General features: G+C 35.7%; 5 protein-coding genes and 1 long non-coding RNA gene across 8 annotated transcripts; all 6 read right to left on the bottom strand.

Annotated features, from left to right (window-relative positions):
• Positions 1-6130: 6130 nt before the first annotated feature.
• On the bottom strand, positions 6131-7127 carry LOC125609585 (tRNA 2'-phosphotransferase 1-like). Its single transcript, XM_048781103.1, has 5 exons — positions 7032-7127; positions 6703-6757; positions 6490-6612; positions 6346-6402; positions 6131-6255 (listed from the first exon to the last, which is right to left on the bottom strand). Exons 1-5 carry the CDS (start codon positions 7125-7127, stop codon positions 6131-6133), a joined length of 456 nt encoding a protein of 151 aa, XP_048637060.1.
• A 4348-nt stretch (positions 7128-11475) lies between these two features.
• Positions 11476-13578, bottom strand: LOC106450908 (tRNA 2'-phosphotransferase 1-like). 2 transcript variants are annotated; one of them, XM_013892715.3, is made up of 9 exons: positions 13213-13578; positions 12981-13113; positions 12813-12902; positions 12585-12732; positions 12434-12523; positions 12263-12317; positions 12056-12178; positions 11905-11961; positions 11476-11821 (listed from the first exon to the last, which is right to left on the bottom strand). In XM_013892715.3, the coding sequence occupies exons 1-9, from the start codon at positions 13409-13411 to the stop codon at positions 11697-11699; spliced, it is 1020 nt and encodes a 339-aa protein (XP_013748169.1). In that variant the 5' UTR covers positions 13412-13578; the 3' UTR covers positions 11476-11696. The 2 variants fall into 2 exon arrangements, with proteins under 2 accessions (XP_013748169.1, XP_013748172.1); XM_013892718.3 differs by having other exon boundaries at positions 13268-13515.
• Positions 13579-13955: 377 nt separating this feature from the next.
• Positions 13956-16950, bottom strand: LOC106450752 (transketolase-2, chloroplastic). The gene is made up of 6 exons (XM_013892491.3): positions 16483-16950; positions 16311-16401; positions 15928-16033; positions 15416-15847; positions 15179-15332; positions 13956-15097 (listed from the first exon to the last, which is right to left on the bottom strand). The coding sequence occupies exons 1-6, from the start codon at positions 16948-16950 to the stop codon at positions 14138-14140; spliced, it is 2211 nt and encodes a 736-aa protein (XP_013747945.1). The 3' UTR covers positions 13956-14137.
• Positions 16951-17267: 317 nt separating this feature from the next.
• On the bottom strand, positions 17268-19262 carry LOC106450907 (DNA repair protein RAD51 homolog 3). The gene is made up of 9 exons (XM_013892713.3): positions 19037-19262; positions 18825-18926; positions 18625-18747; positions 18516-18549; positions 18373-18443; positions 18074-18300; positions 17869-18000; positions 17722-17788; positions 17268-17646 (listed from the first exon to the last, which is right to left on the bottom strand). Exons 1-9 carry the CDS (start codon positions 19146-19148, stop codon positions 17471-17473), a joined length of 1044 nt encoding a protein of 347 aa, XP_013748167.1. The 5' UTR covers positions 19149-19262; the 3' UTR covers positions 17268-17470.
• A 4195-nt stretch (positions 19263-23457) lies between these two features.
• LOC125609249 lies at positions 23458-25761 on the bottom strand. 2 transcript variants are annotated; one of them, XR_007339656.1, is made up of 3 exons: positions 24885-25163; positions 24168-24795; positions 23458-24054 (listed from the first exon to the last, which is right to left on the bottom strand). It is a non-coding gene; the product is annotated as an uncharacterized LOC125609249 (long non-coding RNA). The 2 variants fall into 2 exon arrangements; XR_007339655.1 differs by having other exon boundaries at positions 24168-25761.
• An 87-nt stretch (positions 25762-25848) lies between these two features.
• On the bottom strand, positions 25849-26426 carry LOC106453397 (tRNA 2'-phosphotransferase 1-like). The gene is made up of 3 exons (XM_013895646.3): positions 26304-26426; positions 26136-26190; positions 25849-26042 (listed from the first exon to the last, which is right to left on the bottom strand). Exons 1-3 carry the CDS (start codon positions 26424-26426, stop codon positions 25849-25851), a joined length of 372 nt encoding a protein of 123 aa, XP_013751100.2.
• Positions 26427-27355: the final 929 nt, after the last annotated feature.

Here is a 27355-nt window from a genome sequence, read left to right as displayed (position 1 = left end):
ACAATATGGATTATTTGCGCAAGTTGAAATCATTAAATATTATCGATTTAGTTTACCATGGGGAAGATTTAGAATTAAGACAAATATTAAAAACTTTACTTATTATTCAAACGGTAAACTTGCGCATGTTGATATCATATTTATTACATTGCTTACAAAATATTTTAATGTTTCTAATTAGGTTGTTTGTTTTTAATAACTTACCTTTCTAATATGGATTACTTGCACAAGTTAAAATCATATCATATGCAAATCATTTTTTGACAATACACATTTAATATATTTCTTTAAACGATTTCATTATTTATTGTGCAAAATATTGTGCATCATTAATATGAGAAATAAATCGACTGTATATATATATATGAGACACCCAAGGTCTTAAAATACAAACATTCTCTTTTCATTCTTTGAAGTATTATTCACAAATCTCTCCTCTCATACTATTAAGGTATTACGACGATGCTTCTTGTGTGCTAAGAAAAATGTGTTTAGACGCAAAGGCTCCTCATCTTTCATCGACTCTGCCACCCACTTTGCCTTGGAAGTATTATATGCTACTTGATGAATCGACTCTGCCATCCACTTTCATCGAGTCTGCCACCCACTTTACCTTGGAAGTATTATAGAAAGATTAATAATGTTTTATTTATTACTTTTAATATTTATAAACTATAAAATACAATGAACGAAATTTTATATAAAATAATTATAATAGTTTATATTCTACTTGATGAACTGTGTTCGAATATGATTATATAATAACTATTTTAAATATTACAAAATCTAAAAATGTTTATTAATATTATTTTTAAATTATTTATCGTTGTTTAAAGAATAAATTTATCATAATTTATAAAATGCTTACAAAATGCAAGGCAAAGTTTCACTTTCAAGAGTTAAGCCGAGATCTGGATTAAAATTCCTAATAACTGGTAAAGAAGGGAAATCGCAGACAAAAATATTGAATGTTGTCTACAAACAAGTTTTTCAGAATATTTCTTAGTCACGGTACGTAATTTTAATCAACTTTTTTTTCAAATACAATTTTTAAAATGAATAAACTGTTGCAATTATTTATTTTTTGTATTTGCTAGATGGGTTGTGATGAGTTAGGAGACTGATGACGGTATGTCAATTTAAAATTATTTCATGTTCAATAAAATTTAGAAATTTATAAATCTATCAAACAATGTTAACCCGTCAAATTGCTTACAAAATTTATTTAATTTTTTGCAAGTTTCTAATTGAATTTTTTTTCTTTATCGAGAAATGTACTTCATAATTTATATTATTTATGGATAATATTTTAATTTTTATTATATTTTCTTTTAATATGTCTACATAAAAGTTTGTTTATTATTTATGAAAAATAATATTATTCACCTAAAATAAAGAATTACGAAACATATACAATACAATTCTAATTAATGATAATATAAAATCTGTTACTTCTAAAACTATACACTATTTATTCCATTTTTTTAATGAAAGTATCTTCGTAAACATACAAAATATTTTGTGACGTTGCAATTATACATACACACAATATCTGACTCTTCATATTGACGTTACTGTGTTCACTCTCGTGAGGTACGGGCCGAGAGAGAACACAAGGTGCGGACCGATCATATTCTTATGTCCGCACAGGGTGCGGGCCGGTCACCTAGTATAAAAGTAAATAAACATACAAATTTATTTAAATTGTTTATGGAAACTCTGAAGTTATATTTTAGAATGTCTTGAAATAAATTTTATATTGCTGATTATTTGTGTACCAAACTAAACCTACTGATTAACAAATATTAAAATTTCCAAATAAATCTATATTATATCTAAGTAATATAATAGAATATTTTCAAATTTAGTATTTTATGAATTTACCATAAATCTATTATATAATAGAAGAGTTTCTCTCCCCCTGATGCGATACGTCAGCGGTTTGTGGGTCCCACTTTTTAAAAGTGTGTAAAAGTGTCAAATATGTGATTCGAACCCAGGTTATTGAGATATAAATACCCACAACTATACCACTACACTAAAGGATACTTTGTACAATGATGGTCGAAACTAATATATATTATGAAGGTCGGAAATTAATATAACATTGTCGACCCCACCTTTTTTTAAAAAAAAATTGATGGGTAACGAATGGACTTCGACAAAAAGTGGGCTTTGGGCTTATTGATTTTATGTTTATTAGGCTTTGTATCTGTCCAAAGTGGTGATACAGACAAAGCTAAGAAGATTAGGGAAGCCGCCATCTTCACCATCTCCTTCGTCGCTTGCGATTCTCCTTCCGGCAATCAGCTATTATGGTCGATCTTTAAGGCTCTATGCACGTTTTGCGCCTACCAAACGCTTAGTTTCTCCTCTAACGCCTTCAGAGCTCTCATATATATAGAATCTCTCGAGGTAAAAGCTCCATCTTGTCTCAAACTTTTCTTTCTCAGTTTTCCAATCGCTTTACTTTCTCACATCCGTCGCAAAAATGACTTATCCAGCTGCTCCAGCCGCTTCAGCCGCCATTGCCGCCGTTCCCTACTCCACCTTCAACTCTCTCCGCCTTGGAAGGTCCACTCAGTCCATTGTTGGTCGGCTCATCCGATTCTAGGATTCCAGTAACATTAACAAGAATGGAGAGTTTATGGACATCACCATTCTCCTCCTTGATGAACTGGTGATGATTGTTTCTAACTTATTTTTTATCACTTTAACTCTGCTTTGCTTATTCTTTGGTCATATATGAAACGTGTCTTCATGTTTTTGTTTTGGTTTTGTCTATGGGTTTTTCTATGAACAAATAATGATTTTTCTCTGTTTTTCTTACAGGATTCTGTGATCCACAGTTTCATCCCTGCAATCTCCAAACAAAACAGGAAAACTGAATGAAATATGTTTTTAGCAACCGAATCTAAAAGAAATAAAAAACATCTTACTTAACAAATTAAAACCTTTTATTTTGCAGATTCCAACGACGACGAAGCACCTGAGGACCAACGACAATGGAATGATGCGGACGAAGCCTAACTGATGTAAGTAAACTCCTCTTCAATAATGCATCACACTATTATCGCTCCCCAATCTCACAAACTTAAGCTCTAATCATGTCAGGGATCCCACAGGTGATGCTGTCCCGACGACGGAGAAAAAAAAAAGAAAGATAACCTAACGTTTTTTTTTTTTTTAGTTTTTAAGTTCAAATCATGTTTTAGACATACAGCCCAACATAACTTGAGCCCAAACATTTTAAACCCACAATTACTTTTTCATAATGTAAAAACGTCAACCTTCGTTTATGTTTTATTAAACTATTTTAATCTTTATGTTTTGTTAAACTATTTCACACAGGGGGCAAATCTCCTTAGAAGGGGAGCCACTCGCCACGATGCTTCCAGTTTCACCATTCTTGAAACTCTTATGAACCACAAAGCCAATATAAGAGCTCTGTTTCAATCCAACGGCTGGATTTTGTCACAGACCACCGCTAAGCCTGAAGAGGGAAGAGAAGTGGAGTGCTGCGTTTCGGAAGATGGTTACTTGGAGTTTACAAGATGAAGATGGAACCCGTGACGAGGAAGACGAGGAGAAGTGTTACTTGGAATATCCTAACGTTAAGGATGTGGACAATGTGTGATCTTAGCGATGAAAATTAGTGTAGCTTTAATATATGCTACTACGGTCCTTGAGCTCCCTAACAAGTACTAGCAAACAATGTGTATTTTGAAAAAATAAAATAATTTTGTAATGCAAGTAGTTTGAAATTTTGAGTATTTATTCAAACAACGGATATATACAGAGTTGATAACTTGATATGGACCCCCAAATAAGTTGGTGCTGCGCTGTCACAATATCTGTCTTTTTAATTTTCATATACCTGACGTAAGCTTCTTCATCTTCTTCTCTTTCCCTTTCCGTTGTTCCACGCTCTCTGTTTCATGTTTATGCCTTTTTCACATTCTCTATGTTTTACCTTAATTATACTTTTTGAATTTTTCTTCCGTTTTGGGAGATGTCTCTAACTTGAGTTAATCGTCAAAAGCTAGGATCAATTTTGTTGTCTTATTTCCGATAAATTTTATTCTTTAATTTGCACAAATCTTAAACAATACCAACATCCCGTAAATCATACCGCCCCACCGATATCCAAAGTAACCAGCCCCGCGCTTGCGCGGGGTCTCAGCACCTAGTACTAGATAATATCACAACTCATATATGATAGTTTATCTTTTTAATTTGTAATTTTTCAAAATTATGAAAAATATAATGTAAAATGGTTAATATATTGTAATAAAATTTAATGTTATTCTTACATTATTAACCTATCAAAAATATTCATTAATTTTTATCAAAAATTTAAGTAATCGAAATTTTTATATTCAATGATATAGAAAACTTATTATAATAATATTGAAATGGACTTTATCCCGCGATATCGCAGAAAGTCATCTAGTAATATTTATTTGGCATAGGGCATAAAAATGTCTTGGAACGGCTCTGTTTATTGACATGGAAAGTGGCAGAAACACCGGCGCCTTGGGAATGTATAATCACAAGTAGCACGCATTGCTTTCTCGGCATAGATGCAAACCTCCCGGCATTCACTATCCTTCATACAATTTTTACTCCCTGAATTAGGTTGCCTCTTGCATGACCTCTGCCCTTCCACAATCGTTGGTGTTTCTTTATATATATACATTATATTCAAAAATATGTCAGGGTTGATTATCAAATAATCTGAAATTTAATAAATAATATAATTTTCCATGTATACAATAAAGTCAATACTTACCAAAAGCAGAAAAGATAATAAGAACAACGAAGAGGAAGGTGATGATGGAAGCAAACTTAGCCATGCTATATTTTACTTTTTTACTTTTTCTCCTTTCTTTTTTTTTAGTTTGAAGGTATATTATGTGTATTGTACGAGGAACCGAGCCTAAGATGAATTTCTATTTATAATGACACGATGGTTAGTTTAGTCTTTTACTTTTCATCCTACAATAAAGTTTAACCACAAGAATTGAAATACACATCTATGATTTAGGTAATTAGAGACAATTCTTAAACTTAAAATATGTAAAATAGACGAGAAAAGGCTAACCAAGAGATAAAATCTTGTTCGTAATTAGACACTACTTCCTAAAAATAATCATCTACCCGCAGCTGCTGAAACTCATATGGTATTTCCATCCTTAAGATAGATAATTTTATCGCTAATAAAAGATTTCAATTTAAATCTCACATCAAAAGTTAAACAAAAGAAAGTCTAATATATAAAAAGAAGTCTAACTCTAATTAGTATAAAGCTTTTTGGAAGGAAAACCAAAGGTAAATATATGCGGAATTTGCCTTTTAAACTTAAAGTGGACAATCTACTAATAGTTTTAATAAATCTCAACAGCTGAAAGAATTTAATATTAGTTTATGTTTACTAAAGCAGTTTCTCCACAAGCTACCTCCTCCGCTACGGAACTCGAACACAAAGTTTCTCACTTCCTTAACCTCTAAACCTAATCTCATTTTCCTCCGCCATTCATCGCTGATGTCATTCGATTGTTCTACCGAAGAAGAATCGACACAACCCACTGATATATGGTGTTTTTGACACCATTATATATATGTATCCTGCTGGTATTTTAGTGCTTTTATAAGTCTTCTTAATATTTTCTTGATACTTTCAGATCTGGAATAGGTAAAAAAGCAAAAAGAGAATGCATGAAGAAATATGCCATTTTGGAATGTTTTCACATGGAATCAGGTGGAGCAATCCGAAGATTGCTCTTACAACGGAGCAGACGTCTGACTGTTCCTGCTAGTTAAAGAAACTTCCAAACCATTTTGGGAATTTTTCCTTATCTACTCTACTCTGAAGACCCATATAAAACCCTATCATTTCTAGTTTTTGGAGGACGCTAGTGATCGAATATTGGTGATAAAAAACTATAAAAGAGCAGACAAAAAACGTGAATGATTAAATGCATTGTTCTGCAAACGTTTGTTTCCAGAATTTCAGACCACATGAACAACATAGGTTATTAAATACTAAGGTGGTAACAATTGTATATCTGATAAGTCACAAATGTGGTCCAATAAAAAATTTCAATGAACATATTGTATAAACAAGAAATCAGAAAGGAATTGGTTGCCGACTAGGCCAAGACTCAATCTTTTGGAAGTAATCAACAGGCACTACACCATCAACACCTTCAGTCAAAATCACCTTGTTGTCTGAAATGTAGAATGCAATCCCATCTACAGAAAAATCAAAAGGTGAAACTAAAGTTTTAGAAGAACATAAATATTGTTAATAAACAAAAAAAAAATTGAGTTCTAGTACTAAACCTTCAAGAGCTTTCTTGATGTCAAGGAAGATTAGGACGTTAACATCCCTTCTCATGCCTTAAGCAAAATCATATCAAATTGTCATCAGTCCCCAGATAAATGTGCATATGCAATTATTCAGAAACGGTATCAAAAGTAGCTTACCACTTATCACTTCACCATCCGTTGGCAAGCCACAAGAAATGTGAACGTGCAGTCTATTCATACGCTTTAGGCCAGATGCTAAGATGGATTCCAAATTCTTCTTATATGTTCCATGCACACACACTGCCATTACAGCAAAACAAACGAACATAAGAAACAATGCGATACAGAACACAAGTGAAAAAAATACAAATGTCCTAGAACTGCTTTTACCTGGAACTTCTTCCGGTGACAATATTGGTTTAAGTAACTTGTCGGATTCAACCGTCTGCACAGAAAGACATAAGCAGAAACAATAAGTACATAGCACTCTTACAGAAAAATGATCAAAACTAGAAAGAGACAAGATCAACTGCAAATAAAGATTCTTTGTTTGTTTACCGTGATAGAGTGGCCTTGGTTAGCGCGAATCAAGAGCTCTCCGTTCTCTTCGACGAGGCTAAACCGTTGCTTATTGTCCCTTCTCAGTTCTCACTGCCTGCAAGTTAAACAGCATCATAAACAAACCCCACCCAATGAAAGATTAGTGGAAACTAACTAACCTCTCTAATCTCATCAACAGTATGAGACTTCAACTGAACGTTTGCAGACGTTTTCAGATTCAGCTCAAGCAAGTCTCCAACTTTAACAAAACCCATCACCTCTCATGTTCAATCTCAGCTCAGTAGCCATGTGTCTCAAGATTCTCGTCCTAATCAAATCCAAAAAAAAATGCATAAGATTCTCGTCCTAATTTGAGTTTAAGGTTTACGGTTTGGGTTTAGGGTCTAAGACTTGGTTTAGGGTCTAAGACTTGGTTTAGGGTATATAGTTTAGGTTTATAGTCTAGTTTGTGGGTTTAAGGTATATAATTTGGGTTTAGGGTCTAGGATTAGGGTTTAGGGTTTAGGTTTAGGGGTTTAGATTTGGATTTAGAATTTAGAGTTTAAAATTTAAGATTAGGGTTTAGCTGGTAGCGTTAGTGTCGTTAAAATTAGCATTTTTATTTTTTGTAGCTATTTTTTATTTAATTTAATATTTTTTAATTAATAATCTATATGTCACTTTGATTGGTCTTAAAGGATGGGGTGAATTTAGAAGTTCACCCTAGGGGTGAACCTAAGTTCTGTAAAAAAAAAAAACTATTTTAATTGCATAAATTTATGAACCAAGTTGCCACTAAACTTGGATTTTTAACACTATTGAATAACTTTTTCATTTTTTCACATGATGTAATTTCAATTTCCACTCTACCTTATGTAATTTTACTTTTTCCATGAATGGTTTGTGTGATATAACTTTGGTTTCTCCCCATGATGTAATTTTGGTTATCCAAGATCTAATATAACTTTTTCAAATTTAGTTTATGTATCATGCACCACTTGCTCCAAAAAAGATCACTTAAAGAGTGAATGAGCATGCCCAAATCATACACATTATTGAACCAAATGAAGGAAAATGAAACAATGCATGACCCTTACTAGATCATGCAAAAGGTGAAAGAGGAAGCTGAAATTTGATTGAACATTAAAAAGTGATAGATAAATGTTTTCCAGCCACTAATGTTAATTGCTTAGATAATACAAAGTTTAATTTTTTTTTCTCGCCTCTTTTACATCAAAATCAAAAGTGATTTAGAAAAAGTTTTCATTGCAAACTTGCTCACTAAAGTCTTTGTTTTTCTTTAATTTATTTTGAGAACTTCAATATTTTTTTCATATCTTTAAAATGATCAAGATCCCTCATATACCCATCAATATTGATTTTTGGTCAAATATCCAAAGTCGTTCACATATGTGATGAATTGTGTTTACTCATGTTACTAATATCAAATATGTGTGATTTACATAACCAATTATAAATAGCATAAATAGCTTTATTTTAGGAGGATGCATTTTGAGCTGGTTGACACATTGTCGTGTGATGGGCTAGAACTCTTTCAGATGTTTCATAGAGTCAGAGTTATTCATCTACAAGCAGTGGAAGAAGAGGGTGTGTTGCACATCTAACCAGAGGCATGCTTACAGTGTATTGAAAAAGGCATTCGCCTCAGGTCCCCGATTAATATGACTATTTTGAGGGTCCCAAAATTTAAAATAATTTCTAATATAGTGGTTTAGACTTATTTAAAAAAAAAAACATTTCTACGAAAATTAATTCATTCATTTTTTTGAATTCATGTATTTTTTTCTATATGACATAATATAACATATTTACGTTATAAAATTATTCTTTTACAATATTAGACTTGTGTATTTGGTAAAAATAATATATCATATTAGAAAATTATTTTCATTACGATTGTAAATAAATTTATTTTTAAAACTTGCCTTGGGCCCCTAAAACTCTTCGCACGGCACTGCATCTAATGATAACTTTTTTATAGTGGAGTGGCATATACTGGTATAAATATTTATATCGCTAAATCAACATTGATTTGTTTACTTTTTTTCTAATTTTCTTTTTTTAAAAATGTAGGCTAATCATGAGGAACTTTGGGTGGCTTGGTTGACTGGTGTTCGGGATATAATGATTGCGAATTGACAACCGGCCAACCACATTGATCCAATGCTACATGAGAATGCACCAGGTCGTGTGATTGGGATAGAGCTGGATGATATACGTAATTTGTTAATTTATTTTATAATACTATTTATTTATCGTTATTTAAACTTAAAATCTAAAATTATGTATTTGTTTTTTTGTCATTATGGCAGAGAACATACCAGTAGATGTTCATCAAATTCTTCTCAGGCAATAGTCACCACCTGCAGTTGCCTCCACAAATATTGTTGTTATAATTTCTGCCTTGCTATAGACTTGAAAGTTATCAAAGTCATGTGTAAAACTGTGATGGTCCTTTTTACAATGGTAGTGAAATGTTTTTTTTTTGGTACTAATGTTAAAACAGTGAAATGTATCTTATACCTTGATCATGCCATGTTCTTTAAATAATTGGTCTAGTTAGAGTTAAGAGCATTTCAGTTTGGTTTTGAGATTGAGGTTTTTCTCTCTAGATATCACAGTTCACAAACAGCCCTAATGTATAAAGGCCCAAAACCGATTCAACTATTCCATCTTAGAGTACTGTGTCTGTGTTCTAATATTGTTACAGTGGCAAACAGGGAGAAAGAAACATATCTCAGAGTTGGGATCAAAAAGAAAAGATAAATGGTTTTAAAGGTTATTTTAGTGCTTTGTGATACTTTCAAGAACTTGGAAGTAGTCAGGGAAAGATCCTTGATGGTCACTGGAACATCAGCACAAGCTGCAAGAGAGAATGCCATTGCCATTCTATGATCATCATATGTATCAATCTCCGCCGGTTTCACCTTTGCTGGTGGAGTTATCACACAATAATCTGAACCCTCTTCCACCGTAGCTCCGAGCTGAACGCACAAACCACAAACAGTTACTTAGAACGAGCACTAAAAACCAAAAAAGTGAGCGTGAGAGACAGGCTTAGCTTACCTTACGAAGCTCTGTGCAAATGGCAATCATCCTTTCCGTCTCCTTAACTCTCCAGCTAGCCACTACATTGACCAAATGGCTATGAGTCTATCTAGAGAAGGCATGTTTCAAAGAGAGGTATACTTACCGTCTCTAATGGTGGTTGGACCATCGGCAAAGAGAGCAACAACGGCAAGAGTCATGGCCACATCAGGCATCTTGTCCATGTTGACATCAACAGCGCCCAAGTGTCTCATTCCAAAAGCATCTCTAGATGGTCCAGTCACAGTCACACTGTTCTCTGTCCATGACACTTTACACCCCATTTTCTCAAGAACCTCTGCGAATTTCACATCTCCCTTTGATATTCATACAAAAAGAGCTTCGATTTTTCAAAAAAATGTTATGATTCAGAGTTGATAAAATTACCTGAAGACTGGTTGTTCCACAACCTTCAACAGTGACAGTTTCACCGATAGAGGCATCACCTTCTACGTAAGCATTACCAGGAGACCTGAATCAAATTTTGTCAAATATAATTCTAAGTTATGTGATCTCGGAAAAGGAAGAAGAAACAAATCCTACTTGTACTTGTGACCGCCCTTGACAAAGAAACGATCCCAGCTATCACTATGCTCGGCACTAACCACCAAAACGCTCCATCAACTTCAACCATCTCAATCTCCACGTCTCCGAGAGCTAAAGGAGCTGCCATGAGGAGTGCAGTCAAGTACTGATTACTAAATTTTAGGATCTATTCTTGACATAACTAAGATACCAAAAAAGCTACTTAACCTTACCTAGCGTTGCCGCCTGCAGCGGTAAGAGGACGCATGGCTGTTCCTGCATTGCCAAGGTACAACTCTATATCACTCTTAGAATCTAAGGAAGCAGGGAATATCCCGCCACATCCTTCAACAACAGCACGGTTGTTTACACTGTCACGTTCCACGTTAAGTCCCTGCTTGTTCAAGGCATCAAGCATGTAGATGTAGTTGATGTCATCACTGTTCAACAAGTTGTCCACCACAGTAGTTCCCTATAAAAAGGAAACTTCTCAGGGTGACTTCTGACAAGAACTGAAACAGAGAATAGACAGAGAAGAGAAGCTTCTGACAAGAACTGAAACAGAAAAGGAACAAACCAGTAGTGACTTCAACACCAGGGGTCTCAAAGTTCTCAGGGTGTCCAGGCGTCTTACTTCCCCATTGACGGAAGCTCTTCAAGTCTTCCCCCTAATAAACAAATCCAAACGCTCAAATTTTCTTTTCTAGAGAATAATCTTAAAGCAATAGAGTAAGAAGTGTCCAGCATCCATGTAACTTAATTTGGTTTGTCTTCTGTTAAGCGATGAAGAAATGATTTTGCTAAGTAAAGGTTCTGATATAAATCTTGAATTGTTTTTCTTTGCAGCGAGTTTACAACTGCCTCCACTCTTGTTGCTTAGAGAGCATGCAGTGCATTGAAGTTGTCGTTTCTATTCGTATCAACTAGACTTGTGTTTTCATTTTCGTTTTAGTGTTTGTTTTTGTCAAGTTACAATTATGGTTTTGATCATTTCAAGGAACAACAAGCTTTTTAATTATATTCTGAAAGAGTTCCGAAATATTTATAAAGAACACAGACATAATATAAACGAGTTGCAATGTTTCTGCAAGCATTGGTTACACACTTATGATAATGTAAACAACAGCCATGATCAAATATTGATGTATTGCTTCACCAGTTGCATTGTTTGGTGGTAATAAGTCAATGATGTCGTCCATAAAGAAAAATATTCAGAAAGGAATTGGCTGCCGACTAGGCCAAGACTCGATCTTGTGGAAGTAATCAACAGGCACTACACCATCAATGCCTTCAGTCAAAATCACTTTGTTGTCTGAAACGTAAAATGCAATTCCATCTACAGAAAGATCAAAAGAAAGTTTTAGAAGGACATAAAATATTGTTATTATACAAAAAGAATTTTGAGTTCTAGTGCTAAACCTTCAAGAGCTTTTTTGATATCAAGGAAGATCAAGACATTAACATTTCTTCTCATGCCTTAAGCCAAAAATCATATCAAACTGTTATCAATCCCCAGGAAGATAAATGTGCATAATGCAATTACTCAGGAACAGCATCAAAAGTAGCTTACCACTTATCACTTCACCATCTGTTGGCAAGCCACAAGAAAAGTGAACATGGAGTCTATTCATACGCTTTAAGCCAGATGCTAAGATGGATTCCAAATTCTTCCGATATGTTCCATGCACACAAACTGCCATTACAACAAAACAAAGCAAATGAGAAACTATTTGATACAAAGACTCAAGTAAACGTCCTATAGTAGTACTGCTTTTACCTGGAGCTTCTTCAGGTGACAATATTGGTTTAAGTAACTTCTCGGACTCAACCGTCTGCACAGAAAGGCATAAGCAGTAAAGCAGAAGCTATAAGTAGACATCAGAAAGTCAAACCACTACAAATAGAAGATCAAAGAGAGAAAGCGACCAAATCAAGAGTCTTTTCTAACCGTGATGGAGTGGCCTTGGTTAGCGCGAATCAAGAGCTCTCCGTTCTCTTCAACGAGGCTAAACCGTTGCTTATTGTCCCTTCTCACTGCCTGCAAAGTTAAACAGCATCATAAACAAACCCCACCCAATGAAAGATTAGCGGAAACTCACCTCTCTAATTTCATCAACGGTATGAGACTTCAACTGAACGTTTGCAGACGTTTTCAGATTCAGCTGAAGCAAGTCTCCAACTTTAACAAAACCATCACCTCTCATGTTCAGTCTAAGCTCAGTAGCCATATGTCGCAAGATTCTCGTCCTGATTCATCCAAAAAGATATTTAATCTCAACCTAACAATCTCTACTTTTCTTCACAAAATCAATAAGGACTGCACTTACAAGAGTCTTCCAAGAGCATCAATTCTATCTTTTCCTCCACCGCCGCCGCCAGGACCCTGAGGTCTCCGATCTCTCTCGTTTCCTCTTCCGCTACATTCATCAAAACATCATAATCGAATCAAGACCAAACCTTTAATGTGAAAAAAAAAAAACGTTGACTCAGTGTACCTTCTGCTGGATTGTGAGAAGGAAGAGAAGGCCGGTTTGCTAGAAGAACCGAGATTCGAAGCATCCATGAGAGAAGAAAGAGGTGAAAATTTGGGGAAGATGCTCAAAGTTGGAAGACGAAGAAGCCGACACACTGAGACCACGACGAGAGACATTGGTAATAAAATTAGTCAACGTTTAATTCCATAACCGGTTAAATTCGTAAAATCCGGTTCATAACAATCTGAAATACCAGGCCTTTTGTTTGGCAGCCCAGCCCAGCCCATCACTACAAGAGAAAACTGCACCTCAGATAGAGCGGCAAGAAGTAGGATCCGATTGGAGAGAGACTTGGATCCGGGTAGCTTGATGAGACCCGAGATTTCTCGGATGGGTTGAAGCACAACACATGGCTTCTGCACGCCGTGGCAGATTCTGCTAGCTTGTGCCATCCGATTGAAAGCAATCGACGAAAATGTGAAAGATCAAAGTTTTAGTTTTTGATCTTTCAACTCACCTAACCAAACTCAAATTACGAAACTTTACAAAAGAAAACTGTTTGAATAATTAAATTAGAGAAAGAAGAAAGGTTTTGTAATGGCGGCTTTACAAAAAAAGAAAACATAACACAACAGAGGTTTGGTGAGGATGGTATGATCACTTTCTAATAGCCAATAACAATATGCCACGTTTCAAGTATGTTCTCCACGTGACGGGTCTTTAATGATCTGGGTCTTAAATGGGCCTCAACAAAGTTAACGGATCTTTTTAACAAAAAGCCCATGAAGCACTCGTATATATGCTACAAAATCTTCTTGCTTGGACATTGTCTATCTGTTTTGTTTCTGGTAGAAAAGGCTTATACGCAGAAAGGTTATACTTGACAATGGTATTACTGTTACCGTATTAGCAGTGTTTTAAACATCTTACTCGGCATATCGGATCTCAAAACGATTTTTCTATAACCATTTTTTAAAAGCTCGACCGCCTAATCAATAATCCAATATAAAGCGCCTTGAACATTGGCTATAAGTATTGTGTTCATGGTTTCAGTTACAAACGTCACATGCAAGAAACAAATTTTTATTTTCTCTCTTACATTTTTATACTTGGACAAAGAAGACAATGCTTATATGGAAGAACCTCTCTTTACTTCGAAACCAAACCCTTATACTTCTTTAGATAAGTGACTTAGCTGCTGCAACCACAGCTTCAACGGTGATACCAAACTCTTTATAAAGCTTCCCCGCCGGTGCACTTGCCCCAAACGAATCAATTCCAATCGATTTCCCTTTCCCTCCAACAACCTTCCCCCATCCAAACGTCGATCCAGCTTCGATACTAACTCTAGCCGACACCTCCGATGGCAACACACTTTCCTTGTACGCATCCGTTTGCTCATCAAACAGTTCCCAACACACAAACGAAACGACTCTCACACTCTTCCCTTCTTTCCTCAACTCCTCTCCAGCTTTAGCAGCAATCTCCAGCTCCGAGCCAGTTCCAACCAAGATCACATCCGGTTTGTTACCGTTAGAGTTATCAGTAATAATGTATCCCCCTCTCTCAACGTTCTCAATAGACGTTCCCCGAAGCTGAGGCAGCTTTTGTCTAGACAAGGCCAAAACAGAAGGCGTGTTCCGTCTAGCGACAGCGATTTTGTACGCACCGGCTGTTTCGTTCCCGTCAGCGGGACGGAACATCATGATATTCGGCATGGCGCGGAAGCTGGACAAGTGTTCAACAGGCTGGTGAGTCGGTCCATCTTCTCCTAGACCGATGGAGTCATGCGTCATAACGTAGATAACACCGGCTTCAGAGAGAGCTGCGATTCTCATCGCGGCTCTCATGTAGTCGGTGAACACAAAGAACGTCGCGCAGTAAGGGATGAAGCCAGGGCTGTGGAGGGCGACGCCGTTGCAGATAGCTCCCATGCCGTGTTCCCTGACACCGAACCTGAGGTTTCTTCCTTCGGGTGTAGCGTTTTGGAAGTCTCCGAAGGCTTTGAGGAGTGTCATGTTGGAAGATGCGAGGTCGGCGCTACCGCCGAGGAAACCGGGGAGGGATTTGGCGAGAGCGTTGAGACATTGCTGAGAGAGGTTTCTGGTGGCGTCACCTGGTGACTCTGGTGTATATGTCTGAAACGTATTTTGCCTGTAAGTAAGTCATTTACATAACACCAATTAAAAGGTATAGATTATGAGAAAGTTTATACTTACAGGAAGTGCCTTCTCCCAACCGGCAGGCAAGTCACCTGAGATGATAGATTTCAACTCTTCTGCTTCCTCTGGATACTTCTTCTCATAAGCTGAAAACTTAGCATTCCAATCAGCTTCAAGAGCGGCTCCCTCGGGGGTGTGACGGCTCCAATGGCTAGAGAATTTAAGCAAAGTAAATTACCAAAGCAGGTCACCATAACACAAACATAAAACATAAGTGGAGCTAGTTCCAGTTACCTTTTAACATCCTCAGGTACCTGGAACGGCTCATATGCCCATCCAAGGTTATTTCTGGTAGCCTCAACTTCCTTCTCACCAAGCGCGGCTCCGTGGACACTGTACGAGTTTGCCTTGTTGGGAGATCCATAACCAATTGTAGTAGTCACCTTAATCAAAGTGGGCTTGTCTTTTACAGCCTTAGCTTCCTTAATGGCAGCACGGATCTCATCATATCCATTGTTACCATTCTTCACCCAAATAACATGCCATCCTAGAGCTTCAAAGCGCTTGTCCACGTTCTCCGTAAAGGCGATCTCTGTGTCTCCATCGATAGAAATGTGATTGTCATCGTAGAAAGCGATGAGCTTCCCAAGTCCCCAGTGGGCAGCTAGAGAGCAAACTTCATTTGTAATCCCTTCCATCTGACAACCATCTCCAATAATCGAGTAACTAAAAATCCAAAACACACAACATCAGAACCAAAAACACAAAATCAAGAAAACCAAACAGAAGGATTCAAATGTCATTACGTGTAGTGGTCGACGATTTCATTGTCAGGTTTGTTGAATCTAGCAGCTAGATGTTTCTCAGCTAGAGCTAAACCAACAGCATTTGCAATACCTTGTCCAAGAGGACCTGCACGTTGGCAACAACTAAAATAAGAAAAATTATTTGAAATACAATAAGTTGGATACTACTTTCAATCAAAATACTATAAATAAATATTATTGTTTAAAATTTAATATTTAAACGGTAGGATTGAGTTTATAAATTTTTATATATAATTCTTAAACAAGGTTTGAGTTTATAAATTTTTATAAACAATTCTTAAACATTTATAAATGATTTAGTAGAGTTAACATTACAGAGAAGAGAAGCTTCTGACAAGAACTGAAACAGAAAAGGAACAAACCAGTAGTGACTTCAACACCAGGGGTCTCAAAGTTCTCAGGGTGTCCAGGCGTCTTACTTCCCCATTGACGGAAGCTCTTCAAGTCTTCCTCCTAATAAACACAATCCAAACGCTCAAAATTTCTTTTCTAGAGAATAATCTAAAGCAATAGAGTAAGAAGAGATCCACAAACCCTGACACTGTCGTAGCCAGCGAGGTGAAGCAAAGCGTATTGCAACATGCATCCATGTCCAGCAGAGAGAACGAATCGATCACGGTTGAACCAGTAAGGGTTCTTGGGGTTATACCTCATGACTTCATCGTACAAGATGTGGGACATAGGAGCACAGCCCATTGGAAGACCTGGATGACCAGATTTAGCCTTCTCAACTGCATCGATGGCTAGAAACCTGATTGTATTGACCGATTTATCAACCAGGGTTGAATCAGTTGTTGTGTCAGTCGTCTCTATGGCGGATGCACGGACGAGAGGACGGAGAGTGTGATTGCTCGTGGAGGCGCTGCGTTGACTGTGGAAGAAGTTGGTGCGTGGAGAAGTAGTTTTGAGAACAGAGGAAGCTGGAACAGAGACGTGCTTGTTAGAGCCATTGTGAGAGGTGGCTCGAGAAAGGAGAGCTTGAGAGAACGCTAAAGAAGCCATGGATGCTCTCTGCTGATGAACTGAGAGAGAATGAGAACAAGACTAATGCTTCTCTGCACTTTTATATTGAGAGTGACAGAGAGAGAACCAAACAGATCTCGCCAACTCCTCGTGTTCGTTAAAGGACAAAACAAGCTAAAGAAAGTATGACCGTTGGATTCAGAAATAACACAGTCTTGTTCGTTGATCCTCTACGTCTTTCAACTTTTTTCTTTGTTTTAAAAGTCAAAATAAGAGAATAGGTGCAACATGAGTTGGTGTGTAAAGCAAAAGCCATGTTCATGACAGGGGTTGGTGAAGAACATAATTGCTTTAGATTTAAGGAATATATTATCATTAGTCACTAATCCACCAACTCTTGTACCGGTTCTGATATTAACCGGACAAACCAGTCTCTTCAATCAAAATCAAAACTAAACGGGAGAAAGCTTACTCATGTGCTTGTGTTGTGTCTTTACATCATTTTGACACGCAGCAAAGGAAACCGTAGAAAGCTTACTCGTGTGCTTGTGTTGTGTCTTTACATCATCTTGACACGCTTGCTACTTGATGAGGAGTTTCTTAGACCTCTACCAGTTACAGTGTACGAAGCGGAAGCCGAAGGAAGTGAAGGGGACTTGTCGATATACGCGTAACGCTCATCACCGTTCCAATACAGAATCACTCGGTTGGTGCATGAATGAGACCAGCTATCGCCTGAAATAAACAAATGAATGATTATTGATAATGATAATTAGTAAATAGAGATGGTTTGATCTGAGTTTGGTCAACCTAACGCCAGAGCTAACTGAAACGAGCCTTCGGTGTACTTTGTGGTCACCTGGTTTAATAACACAACCTGAGATTGGAAGTAAAAGAGTTCATTATGGATGTGATTTGCAACCTCGAAATATAGTGAGAGTTAAGATGAATGCTTACAGCAAGAGAGAACTTTTTGGCAAGCTTCATAAACTTCAAAGCCATTTCACTAAGCACTCGTGTCCTATGAGCTAAATCATCAAAGTCCTGACGAAAATGAAACGTGATACTGTCTACGATTACCACTTTAACCTGCAATCACAAAACGTTAATAACTTAATATCATGAAAACTAGATTATGAACTAAAAGTCTTATTACACCTACATCTTTGTTTTCGGAGATGAACTTGTCAAGATGATTAACCAAAGCGATCTGCTCGGTATAACTGCAGACACGGAAGTAGAATATGTTCTCCAAGATATCTCTAGGTTTCATCTGCACTTGACTCGCTTTAAAATGTTTGTGCATGTATCCAGTGTATTCCTCCATGTCCTCCACACAAGCTTCTGCGATCTGTAGAGCACGCTCCACCATGAAGCTACCTTCTGTATCTGTACCACCACACAAAAGCAAGCGTCAACAATAAAGAAGAGCCCAATCAAGTGACTGTTAAAGAAGCATACCGATGTATATCGCTTTTCCTCCAAGACCACCAAACTCACGAGGAATCTGAACATTCACAGAGAGCTGGATCCTGATTCAAAGGAAACCAAAGTGTAAAGAAGATGACAAAGCAAAAGGAAACGTGAAGTGAAGCGTCTCTTACCCAATCTGAGTCTTGCCAATACCTGGTACTCCACCTGCAGAGAATAATAAACAAAAGATTAAAACTATAACTTGCTGCTACCAATCTCTGTAAAGGAGATGTGGCTTACCAATCTCTGTAACATCCCTGCAGCTTATTCCACCTCCCAAGATCTTATCAAGATCAGAACAAGACGTAGTAATGCGAGGCAAAGCTTCCTCCTCGTGAAGCATATCCCAAGCATTCCTTGCTCCTTCAAATTTTCAAAAAGAGAATCCTTCAGTGAAACAAACGCCACCAAGAGCTCCAAGTGATTCATCACAACCTTACCGTTTACGAGAGAAGAGCTTCTTCCATTGCAAGAGCTTGATCCAGTGACTTGATTCGCCATCTTCAAAATCTCAAATGCTTCACTCTCTGTGATTTTAACATCTGTTTCTCAACACACACTGAGAGAGTCAGTCATACACGAAATCGATTGCATCTCGGAGAAATTAACAATGAAGCGATTCAAAATCTCTGTCAGTTACGGATGAAATCACCTCGAGCGAGATCGGTGGAGGAGACGGATGAAATCGACGACAGGGAAGTGTAGCCGGCGGATATCAGCTTTCCTCTGATCGAAGACGACAACGGTAGCCTCCACGTCTCCATGAAGGTTCGTCGCGAGTGAAAGCTTTCTTCAATCGCCGGCGATTTTCCCCGCCTTTGAGAGTGTTAAGCAAAATCAAACCGGACACGGTTTGGAGTAACCGGATATGAGATTAACCATTGGTTTACTGAAATTCTTTAATCAACCACAAAAAAATATTTTCCTTGCGGTAGGGTTGATGTGTCTCTATAAGTAAAATTGAAACCGGATTGGTTTAAAATAACCGGGTATGAAGATTTACTGAATTGATTTTAATAATTAACCGGAAAAGCGTTGGTTAATGTAGTTACAAGGATGATTGAAGTGAGAGAGGGATGAACGCGTGCGGTTCTCAAAGAACGAGCTTCGCTTCTCCCCTGTGCGTACTCCTCTCCACGAGGCCACCTTGGTCGAAGATCATACTAAGTTCAACACACATCAATCACAAAGTTACAATCTTTCGTTTATTCAACTTAAAGTATTGTTGTTCTTTGTTTAAAGAACGTACCACAAAATCATCAGCTTCAATTGCAGGTGGAGGTGGATTGAATCTTCCTACACGAAAATGCTCCAGACCAGTCCAAGTCACCATTACTCCTGTGAGGGAGAGAGAGAGATTACTGAACTGTTAATGTATATTCTCTGTTTTGACAAGCAGGACAAATCTCAACAACTCTAGATACCATTGTCTGTGCAAAGGCTAGGAGGAAGGCAAACAAGTTTCAGGTTCTTGTTTCGACAATGCTATTGAGTCGAAACCGCACATACTGGTTTGAAGCAACTCCACCAGAGACTACCTGAAGATCATTTTTTTTTTTTTGAGCAACGACTACCTGAAAATCAAATAATCGAAAGCCAAGTTTAGTCTAACAAAAGATAGGTTCTTTCTTCATTTGAGTCTCTCACCATATGTTTTATAAAAGGCTCGAGTTTCAATGCCCAGTCTATTGCTCGCTCACACTTCTCCTAGATGCAAAATAAAAATTACCACTTCTAAAAAAAAAGAATGAAAATAAAAATATTAATTAAGATAAACAAAAAAATTAAAAAAATTAACTAACTTAATTTATATGCTAACTCCTTCAAAAATTCAAATCAACAAAATTGATAAGCTTAATGTTAAAGTACGTCAAGATATACAAATAGTTTATACATCAAAATAAAATATATGATTAAACTGAAATTAGATGGTTAAGTTATTTACTCATCGACATTTAAATTTTTTATCGATAAAATGAAATATAATTATTTACTCATCGACATTTAAAATTTTAATAGCAGTACTATATTATGTTTTGACACAACATTTTTAAAAATATGTAATTCAAATCATCAGTAAACTAATCAAATAGGCTTTTATGAAACAAACCTTAAAAATGTTATAATCTACAAGATTTTTTAAAAATAAAGTTATCCACAATAAACCAAAGTACATTATGACTCTTCATAAGTCTTTAATCTAACTAGGGGTTTTCCCGGGCTACGCCCGGGGTATTCGTATAATTTTTTGTTAACTTAAAAAGAAATTACATTTATGAACATAGACCATGTATATACATATTACAATCGACTTTAAACTATTAAATTGGTAGAAATTCTAAAATTTGTTTGTATTTATTCACTATCTTGTATCTAACCAAATTAAAATCATATATAGAATGAGAAGTAAGATGAGTAAAAACTAACAAAACTGGTTATGATTTAAATACATTGTGTTAAGTTTTTGTTCTGTATAAAAATGTGTAAGATTTACAACTGATTTAAACCTTGTTTTGATTTTAGAATCTTTGGGTTCTTATGAGATTGAAAAGTTTTATAATAGAAATAAAATTGTATAAAAAATTGATCCAAATGTAAAAGTAGTATCATTGTCCAAGCCAAACCAAACTAAAGAACAATTTTTTTAGACAAACCATTACCAAAACTTGATATTTAAGACTGCATACACTTGTATGAACCTATAATCATTCACGTGACAATGATCTGATCAGGGAATCACTTTGGACTAATCTTAAGACAAAATCTTCTTACCTCCCTCTTAGTTAGTCCCAACTTCTTTATCGTCATTAGCACTATATATCCTTTCTCGGACTGGATTCCATGATTTCTTTAATCTCGAGCTCCATACAGAGTATGCACTCTGCAAGAAAAAGCAATTTGAAGCTACTCAATTGATCAAGTCTAGCATGTTAATACAATACACACACTACTCACTTCACCTCTATAGCTTAAGATCAGAACCCACATTTACGGTGTCATGATCACATCTTGTCCATTTGCCTGGTAAGAAGTAATTTTCTTAGTAATTTCCACAAACCTTTCAGTCTCATCAAAAGAAGCATGTGAACCATACACTTACGCCTGCAACTCTGGAGGGAGCATGCCAGTAAAATGATGGTATTAGATGAAAAACCAAAAAAGTATTAAAGTGAAGTTAAGAGTTTTAGATGAGAAACCAAAAAGGAAAAGTGTTGCATGCTCTTCTTGTAAGCCTTATTCGACGTATAGTTGATGACTTATGCATAAAAGGGGTTTAATGAGAGGTTGAGATTCTCATCTAAAATAGCTAACACCGATGATATCAAGTAGCAAATTATATTCAAGTAGCAAATTATATTCCTAAGTGTAAAAATGGAAATAAATTAATTTACTTCAAGTTTGAGATTAGAATAGTCCCTTTGATGAAGTTTCTCAACATATATTTCCTGCTAGAGAAAATAACAAAATGAGGACCAAGCATCAAGGCAATCACTTATAATCTTCAGATCACTTTGGAACTTCACCATTAGCTCGTAACGATCCATCTCGCCAGAGAAAATTTTCAAATTATAGTACGTGAGGTAGAAAGTAGACGGATGCTCTGCCTTAAAAAAATAATCATAAACTGCATGTGATGTTACAGAGAAATTGAAGAATGAATCAGCTCACTATATAAACTTGGTGAAGAGAATATTCAAGAATCAAAAACCTTAACGACATAGGACTCCTTGTGACAGAACAAAAGCTGTAGTTGAACACGGTAAGCGGCGTATAAAGAAACTCAGAGGAAGATTGGTCACTTGTGCGGTAAAATGAAGATATAATTTATTTCACTTTCTACTATTCAGATCATATATGCACAGCACATGTAAACAATGATAGGTCACTTGTGCAGTAATATGAAGATATAATTTATTTCACTTTCTACATTACTGGTCCTGAAATTATTGTAAGAAAAGTGAATAAATTAATTAACCATAGTCTGAGAAGATTATAAAGATTGCATGTGGTTGCATGTTTCGCCATCTGAATTACTTCTTCAAAATGAGGGGGAAACCAATCAAAATGATGGCCTGTTTTGTCGTCTAAATCACACGGTATTGCATATCCAATAATTTTGAAGAAAAACTTTACTTTAATGTGGTTTTCGAGATTTTAGGTCATGTGGCATCATCTCCAGTTACGAAAAAAAGAACACTAACTGTATATAAACATTATTATTTTAAAAATGATATTTTAATTTTTTATAAATGTTTTTTTTTATACTTTAGTTTTGATTTTATCATTTATATTTCTATTTAAAATATAATTTTTGTTATTTTGTCTTTCTCAGAAAATAATTAATCATCATAAAATAAAGAATAATATCAATATGAAGAAATATGAAGAAAATAAAAATTAAGAAGTATATACTGAAATATGTTTTTTTATTGTATCATATTCACATGGTTAATTTTATATAATAAAAATATTTTTTTGAATAAATAATATACCTAATTTCTACAATATATTACAATCGAACCAGAAATATAAAGAAAGTCGGCATACAACTTTGGACGATATTTTACTTCAATCAAATTTCCACTTTTCATTTTTTCTTTCACAATTTTATTTTGAGTTAGTGAGATGATCCAAAGACCGATTGTTTTTTGAAGTTTCCCAATATACGCATAAACAAAGCAGTATCAGTGTCGTGATAAATTTTATATGTCCTATGCAAACAATTAAACTTATGCAGACGAATTAAATACCTCTGATCGTGCAAGCTTAAGCTAAGCTTCTAATGGAGCAAAGATAAGTTCAATTTATAGCGTGTCATCATATTTATGTGCCGACATGGACCCTTCTTAAGATGGTTTCTGCAGCAAACTGAGCAACCATTGATGCTCTCTACTCCATATTAGTTTTCTTGATTTTAGTATCAAAATTAAAATTGTAACATAGCTAGCAAAAGAAAGATTTTTGTATGTTATATTTTCTTCTTCATTTGGTGACATCAAAGTAGTGATCTCACTTCTAAATAAGCTTGCAGCGCGAGAGTACAGGATTGGGGATCCATTAACCGGATGCTGATAAATCTAACACGCGATTCTTGTTTCTTGGCTGAATAATGCTTCAACAGTCTGGGTACATCGATCACGTACATGAGTCTAATTTTATTCTGGAGGGAGTTCAATTTGTAAACATTTAAATCAATATTTCACAGTGAGAAAGGAAAGAAAAAGGAGAAAAAAACAGCAGCAACGTGTCTTCCAGCAGCGGTGACCTCTCAGCAGTGAATCCACTTGGAACAGGTTCAGGAGGTAAGACAGCTGTGGCAGTTGTAGTTCCTTCTACCATCCCAATGCTTGTTTCTGGGGCTTCCCTGGTCACACCTTGAGAGAGCTTTGTTGTAACAGCTCCAGCTCCAGGAATATCGTCACCAGGATACTCTGCCTCAGGAAAACCACTGTCGGCATTGATGTTATCAACTCATAGCTTCTTTCCAGCGTCATTAGAATCTCCATGGTTTCCATCATTCTCTTTACCCCATTAGTTGCCGGTTTTTGTTTCATAGACAACTCACACACGTTATTATCTGTCTTCCTAATTTCCGGGACCTTTTGCTCTGCATCTTCCAGCTCTCCATCGAGCTTCCGACGGTATGATCATTTTTCTGAAAATAGAAAACTGCAAGATCCAAAAACATGTAACGACCATCAAAACAGCTTGAGAGCTACAAAGCAGAAACCAGTAAAAGATTCAACAACTAAAAATATTCAAAAGCTAAAAAATTTAGTTACCTGCTCTCATCCTTTTAGAATAGTAATTTTTCATAGAGAGAAGTCAATATACAGAGGTATATCTTCAAGGCTTCAAGCACCAGTCAGAAACCAATTTACATGTCCAAGAGGAACATTTTTATCAATTAGATTCACATAAAAAGAAACAGAGAACAAAAACGAAGAGAAGAAAATATAAGATAACATCGTAGTTATAAAGCAATCGGTTGAACTATCAGTTAATACACAGAATGAAAAATCTTTCGCAGTCATACAAAGAAGAAAAGAGAAAAAAATAAAATAAAGCTTTGATCTTTTTTCAGCAGTCAGTAGCGGAGGTGACTACCATTCGTTGTTTCTATTTTGATCTGAGTAATAAAGTATAGTGAAATCATGAGTTACCTGCTCGTTGGAGTCTGAGATGAGCGTGGGAAGATCTCCAGTTGAGACGACCTCTTCCTTTTTTATCATTGAACATAGCAGCTCGGCAGAGGAGTCAACGGATTTGCCGTTTGGTTTCTTCGACTTAGGATCGCCGGAGACTTCTGAGGAGACATCGTCTTTTCCGTTTGGTTTATTCGCGGTAAGATCGTTTTGGAATTTTCTGCTGGAATTCATCGTTTGAGTGTTTTTTTTTTCTGTAACAATTCTGTGAAAAGAAGAGACTTATAAAGAGAGGTAGAGAGGATAAGGCGAAAAGAATCCATTAATGAGAAACTCAGAGGATTCATTGCTCACTAATGAATATGGTGTCGATTAATCTATCCGTTGAGGAAGGGGAAACGGCGAAGGGAGGAGTTGTCGAAGAGATTCATTTAGGGTTTCCAAAGAGCGAAGAGAAGAGAGACGTCAAAGATTCACGACATTATCCGACTTTATCGGACCAGGGCTTTTGATCAACATGTTTCTTCGTTTTTCACGGTTAAAAAAAAATACAGCCCAAGACCAGTCCAATTCGGTTTGACGTGGAAAAACTAAGCAACCTTATTGGTTGATTTTAATGGTTGACGTGGACACCCTCTTTACTCTTCATATTCGACTTTTAGTAGTGTTAGATTCACCAATAAAAATTATAGGATCCATGCTTATAAAACTTTATTAAAGCAATAAACATACATATAAAATTAAAAATCATCTCACATGAGTTCCATTAAAAAAATGATATTTGATGAACAATTCTAATAAAATATACGAAAACATAAAATTCTAAGTAGGCTCCAAATAAATTAGTTGAAATATCTATTAACTTATGAGTATGGAAACAACAGCCATGATCAAATATTGGTGTATTGTTAACAGATGAAAATCGATAAAAGAATAGATTAAAACGTGACTGATAAAAAAACTTGTTTCACCAGTTGCATTGTTTGGTGGTAATAAGTCAATGATGTTGTCCATAAAAAAAAAAAGTAATCAGAAAGGAATTGGCTGTCGACTAGGCCAAGACTCGATCTTGTGGAAGTAATCAACAGGTACTACACCATCAATGCCTTCAGTCAAAATCACCTTGTTGTCTGAAACGTAGAATGCAATTCCATCAACAGAAAAATCAAAAGGTGAAACTAATGCTTTAGAAGGAGATAAATATTGTTAATAGACAAAAAAAAAATTGAGCTCTAGTACTAAACCTTCAAGAGCTTTCTTGATGTCAAGGAAGATTAGGACGTTAACATCCCTTCTCATGCCTTAAGCCAAAATCATATCAAATTGTCATCAGTTCCCAGATAAATGTGCATATGCAATTATTCAGAAACAGCATCAAAAGTAGCTTACCACTTATCACTTCACCATCTATTGGCAAGCCACAAGAAAAGTGAACGTGCAGTTTATTCATACGCTTTAAGCCAGATGCTAAGATGGATTCCAAATTCTTCTTATAAGTTCCATGCACACACACTGCCATTACAGCAAAACAAACGAACATAGGAAACAATGCGATACAGAACACAAGTGGAAAAAAAAACACAAATGTCCTAGTACTGCTTTTACCTGGAGCTTCTTCCGGTGACAATATTGGTTTAAGTAACTTCTCGGATACAACCGTCTGCACAGAAAGACATATAAGCAGAAACTATAAGTACATAGCATTCTCACAGAAAAAAATGATCAAAACTAGAATGAGACAAGATAAACTGCAAATCAAGAGTCTTTTCTTACCGTGACGGAATGGCCTTGGTTAGCGCGGATCAAGAGCTCTCCATCCTCTTCAACGAGGCTAAACCGTTGCTTATTGTCCCTTCTCACTGCCTGCAAGTAAACAGCATCATACGCAAACCCCATCACACATAAGCAGTGTTTTGAAACCCGACCCAGACCCGCGGTTGAACCGGTAAACCCGACAACCCAGAAAAAATCAGGTTTGGGTTTTTGTGAAAAACACAATATTTAGAAACCCGCAAAAACCCACAAAAATCCAGTAAAACCCGGAACCCGGTACCGGTTGAACCACTGGTTGAACCAATAAATAACTTTTACTTTTACTTTTTTTTTAAATTTTTAATTATGTTTTTAGATTATGTTTTATATTCTAAATTTCCAATTATGAAGTTATATACTGACAAAAAAAATTAGGTTTTTCCTTTTCTGTTTTATATTTGTGATTTTTAGATTTTAATGAAGATTTCACTATGCCAGAGAACCAAAACTAGTTAATGTGATTTAGTGTTAGTTTATTTCCGTTATTGATAATTTATTATAATGATTTTTTACTTTTGGTTTATTTTGTATAATTTAATTTATTATTCACATTAAACATTTAAATATTTATAAATTTTATGTCTTTATTTTTTAGATGTCATAACTCTTATCTTGTTAGACAAAATTATAAATCGTCTAAATTATTTTTTGATATTTTGTATATCAAATGAAAATAAAAATATAGAAATTAAAGTTAAGTATTTTCTAACTGTTATTTAACATAAAAATATATATATCCAAACTATTATTTTATGTTTATAAAAATATTTAGAAAATATTAAACTTTAGTTTCTATATTTTTATTTACATAGCTGATATATTATTATATAATAAAATTAATTCATTTATTAACCCGCGGTTCGCCCGCGGTCGATCCAGTGACCCAGCAACCCGGTAAGTCGTCCGGTTCAGTGTCCAGGTCGGGTTTAAAAACATTGCACATAAGTGACATAACCTTGACCTTAATCAAGGTCACACCTCAACAATTATTTTCAAACAAAAACCAGCAACAC

This window comes from Brassica napus, chromosome A5 (genome assembly GCF_020379485.1).
Source record: "Brassica napus cultivar Da-Ae chromosome A5, Da-Ae, whole genome shotgun sequence".
Taxonomy (NCBI): domain Eukaryota; kingdom Viridiplantae; phylum Streptophyta; class Magnoliopsida; order Brassicales; family Brassicaceae; genus Brassica; species Brassica napus.
This window is presented reverse-complemented; position numbering and strand designations above follow the sequence as displayed.

What these genes read in the sequence shown, in the direction of transcription:
- LOC106450908 (XM_013892715.3), bottom strand. Translation starts at nt 13,411, where the DNA reads ATGGCACAAGCTAGCAGAATCTGCCACGGCGTGCAGAAGCCATGTGTT. An exon ending in GTCACCTGAAGAAGCTCCAG is followed by an intron (nt 12,179 to 12,262) that starts GTAAAAGCAGTA and finishes TTGTAATGGCAG; the next exon opens with TTTGTGTGCATGGAACATAT. An exon ending in TATCAAAAAAGCTCTTGAAG is followed by an intron (nt 11,822 to 11,904) that starts GTTTAGCACTAG and finishes ATCTTTCTGTAG; the next exon opens with ATGGAATTGCATTTTACGTT.
- LOC106450752 (XM_013892491.3), bottom strand. Translation starts at nt 16,950, where the DNA reads ATGGCTTCTTTAGCGTTCTCTCAAGCTCTCCTTTCTCGAGCCACCTCT. An exon ending in TGGTGTTGAAGTCACTACTG is followed by an intron (nt 16,034 to 16,310) that starts GTTTGTTCCTTT and finishes GCCAACGTGCAG; the next exon opens with GTCCTCTTGGACAAGGTATT. An exon ending in GTTGGGAGAAGGCACTTCCT is followed by an intron (nt 15,098 to 15,178) that starts GTAAGTATAAAC and finishes AATACGTTTCAG; the next exon opens with ACATATACACCAGAGTCACC.
- LOC106453397 (XM_013895646.3), bottom strand. Translation starts at nt 26,426, where the DNA reads ATGGGGTTTGCGTATGATGCTGTTTACTTGCAGGCAGTGAGAAGGGAC. An exon ending in ACCAAGGCCATTCCGTCACG is followed by an intron (nt 26,191 to 26,303) that starts GTAAGAAAAGAC and finishes CTTTCTGTGCAG; the next exon opens with ACGGTTGTATCCGAGAAGTT. An exon ending in GTCACCGGAAGAAGCTCCAG is followed by an intron (nt 26,043 to 26,135) that starts GTAAAAGCAGTA and finishes CTGTAATGGCAG; the next exon opens with TGTGTGTGCATGGAACTTAT.
- LOC106450907 (XM_013892713.3), bottom strand. Translation starts at nt 19,148, where the DNA reads ATGGAGACGTGGAGGCTACCGTTGTCGTCTTCGATCAGAGGAAAGCTG. An exon ending in CAGGGATGTTACAGAGATTG is followed by an intron (nt 18,550 to 18,624) that starts GTAAGCCACATC and finishes TATTCTCTGCAG; the next exon opens with GTGGAGTACCAGGTATTGGC. An exon ending in CCAAAAAGTTCTCTCTTGCT is followed by an intron (nt 17,789 to 17,868) that starts GTAAGCATTCAT and finishes TTCCAATCTCAG; the next exon opens with GTTGTGTTATTAAACCAGGT.
- LOC125609585 (XM_048781103.1), bottom strand. Translation starts at nt 7,127, where the DNA reads ATGGGTTTTGTTAAAGTTGGAGACTTGCTTGAGCTGAATCTGAAAACG. An exon ending in GTCACCGGAAGAAGTTCCAG is followed by an intron (nt 6,613 to 6,702) that starts GTAAAAGCAGTT and finishes CTGTAATGGCAG; the next exon opens with TGTGTGTGCATGGAACATAT. An exon ending in CATCAAGAAAGCTCTTGAAG is followed by an intron (nt 6,256 to 6,345) that starts GTTTAGTACTAG and finishes ATTTTTCTGTAG; the next exon opens with ATGGGATTGCATTCTACATT.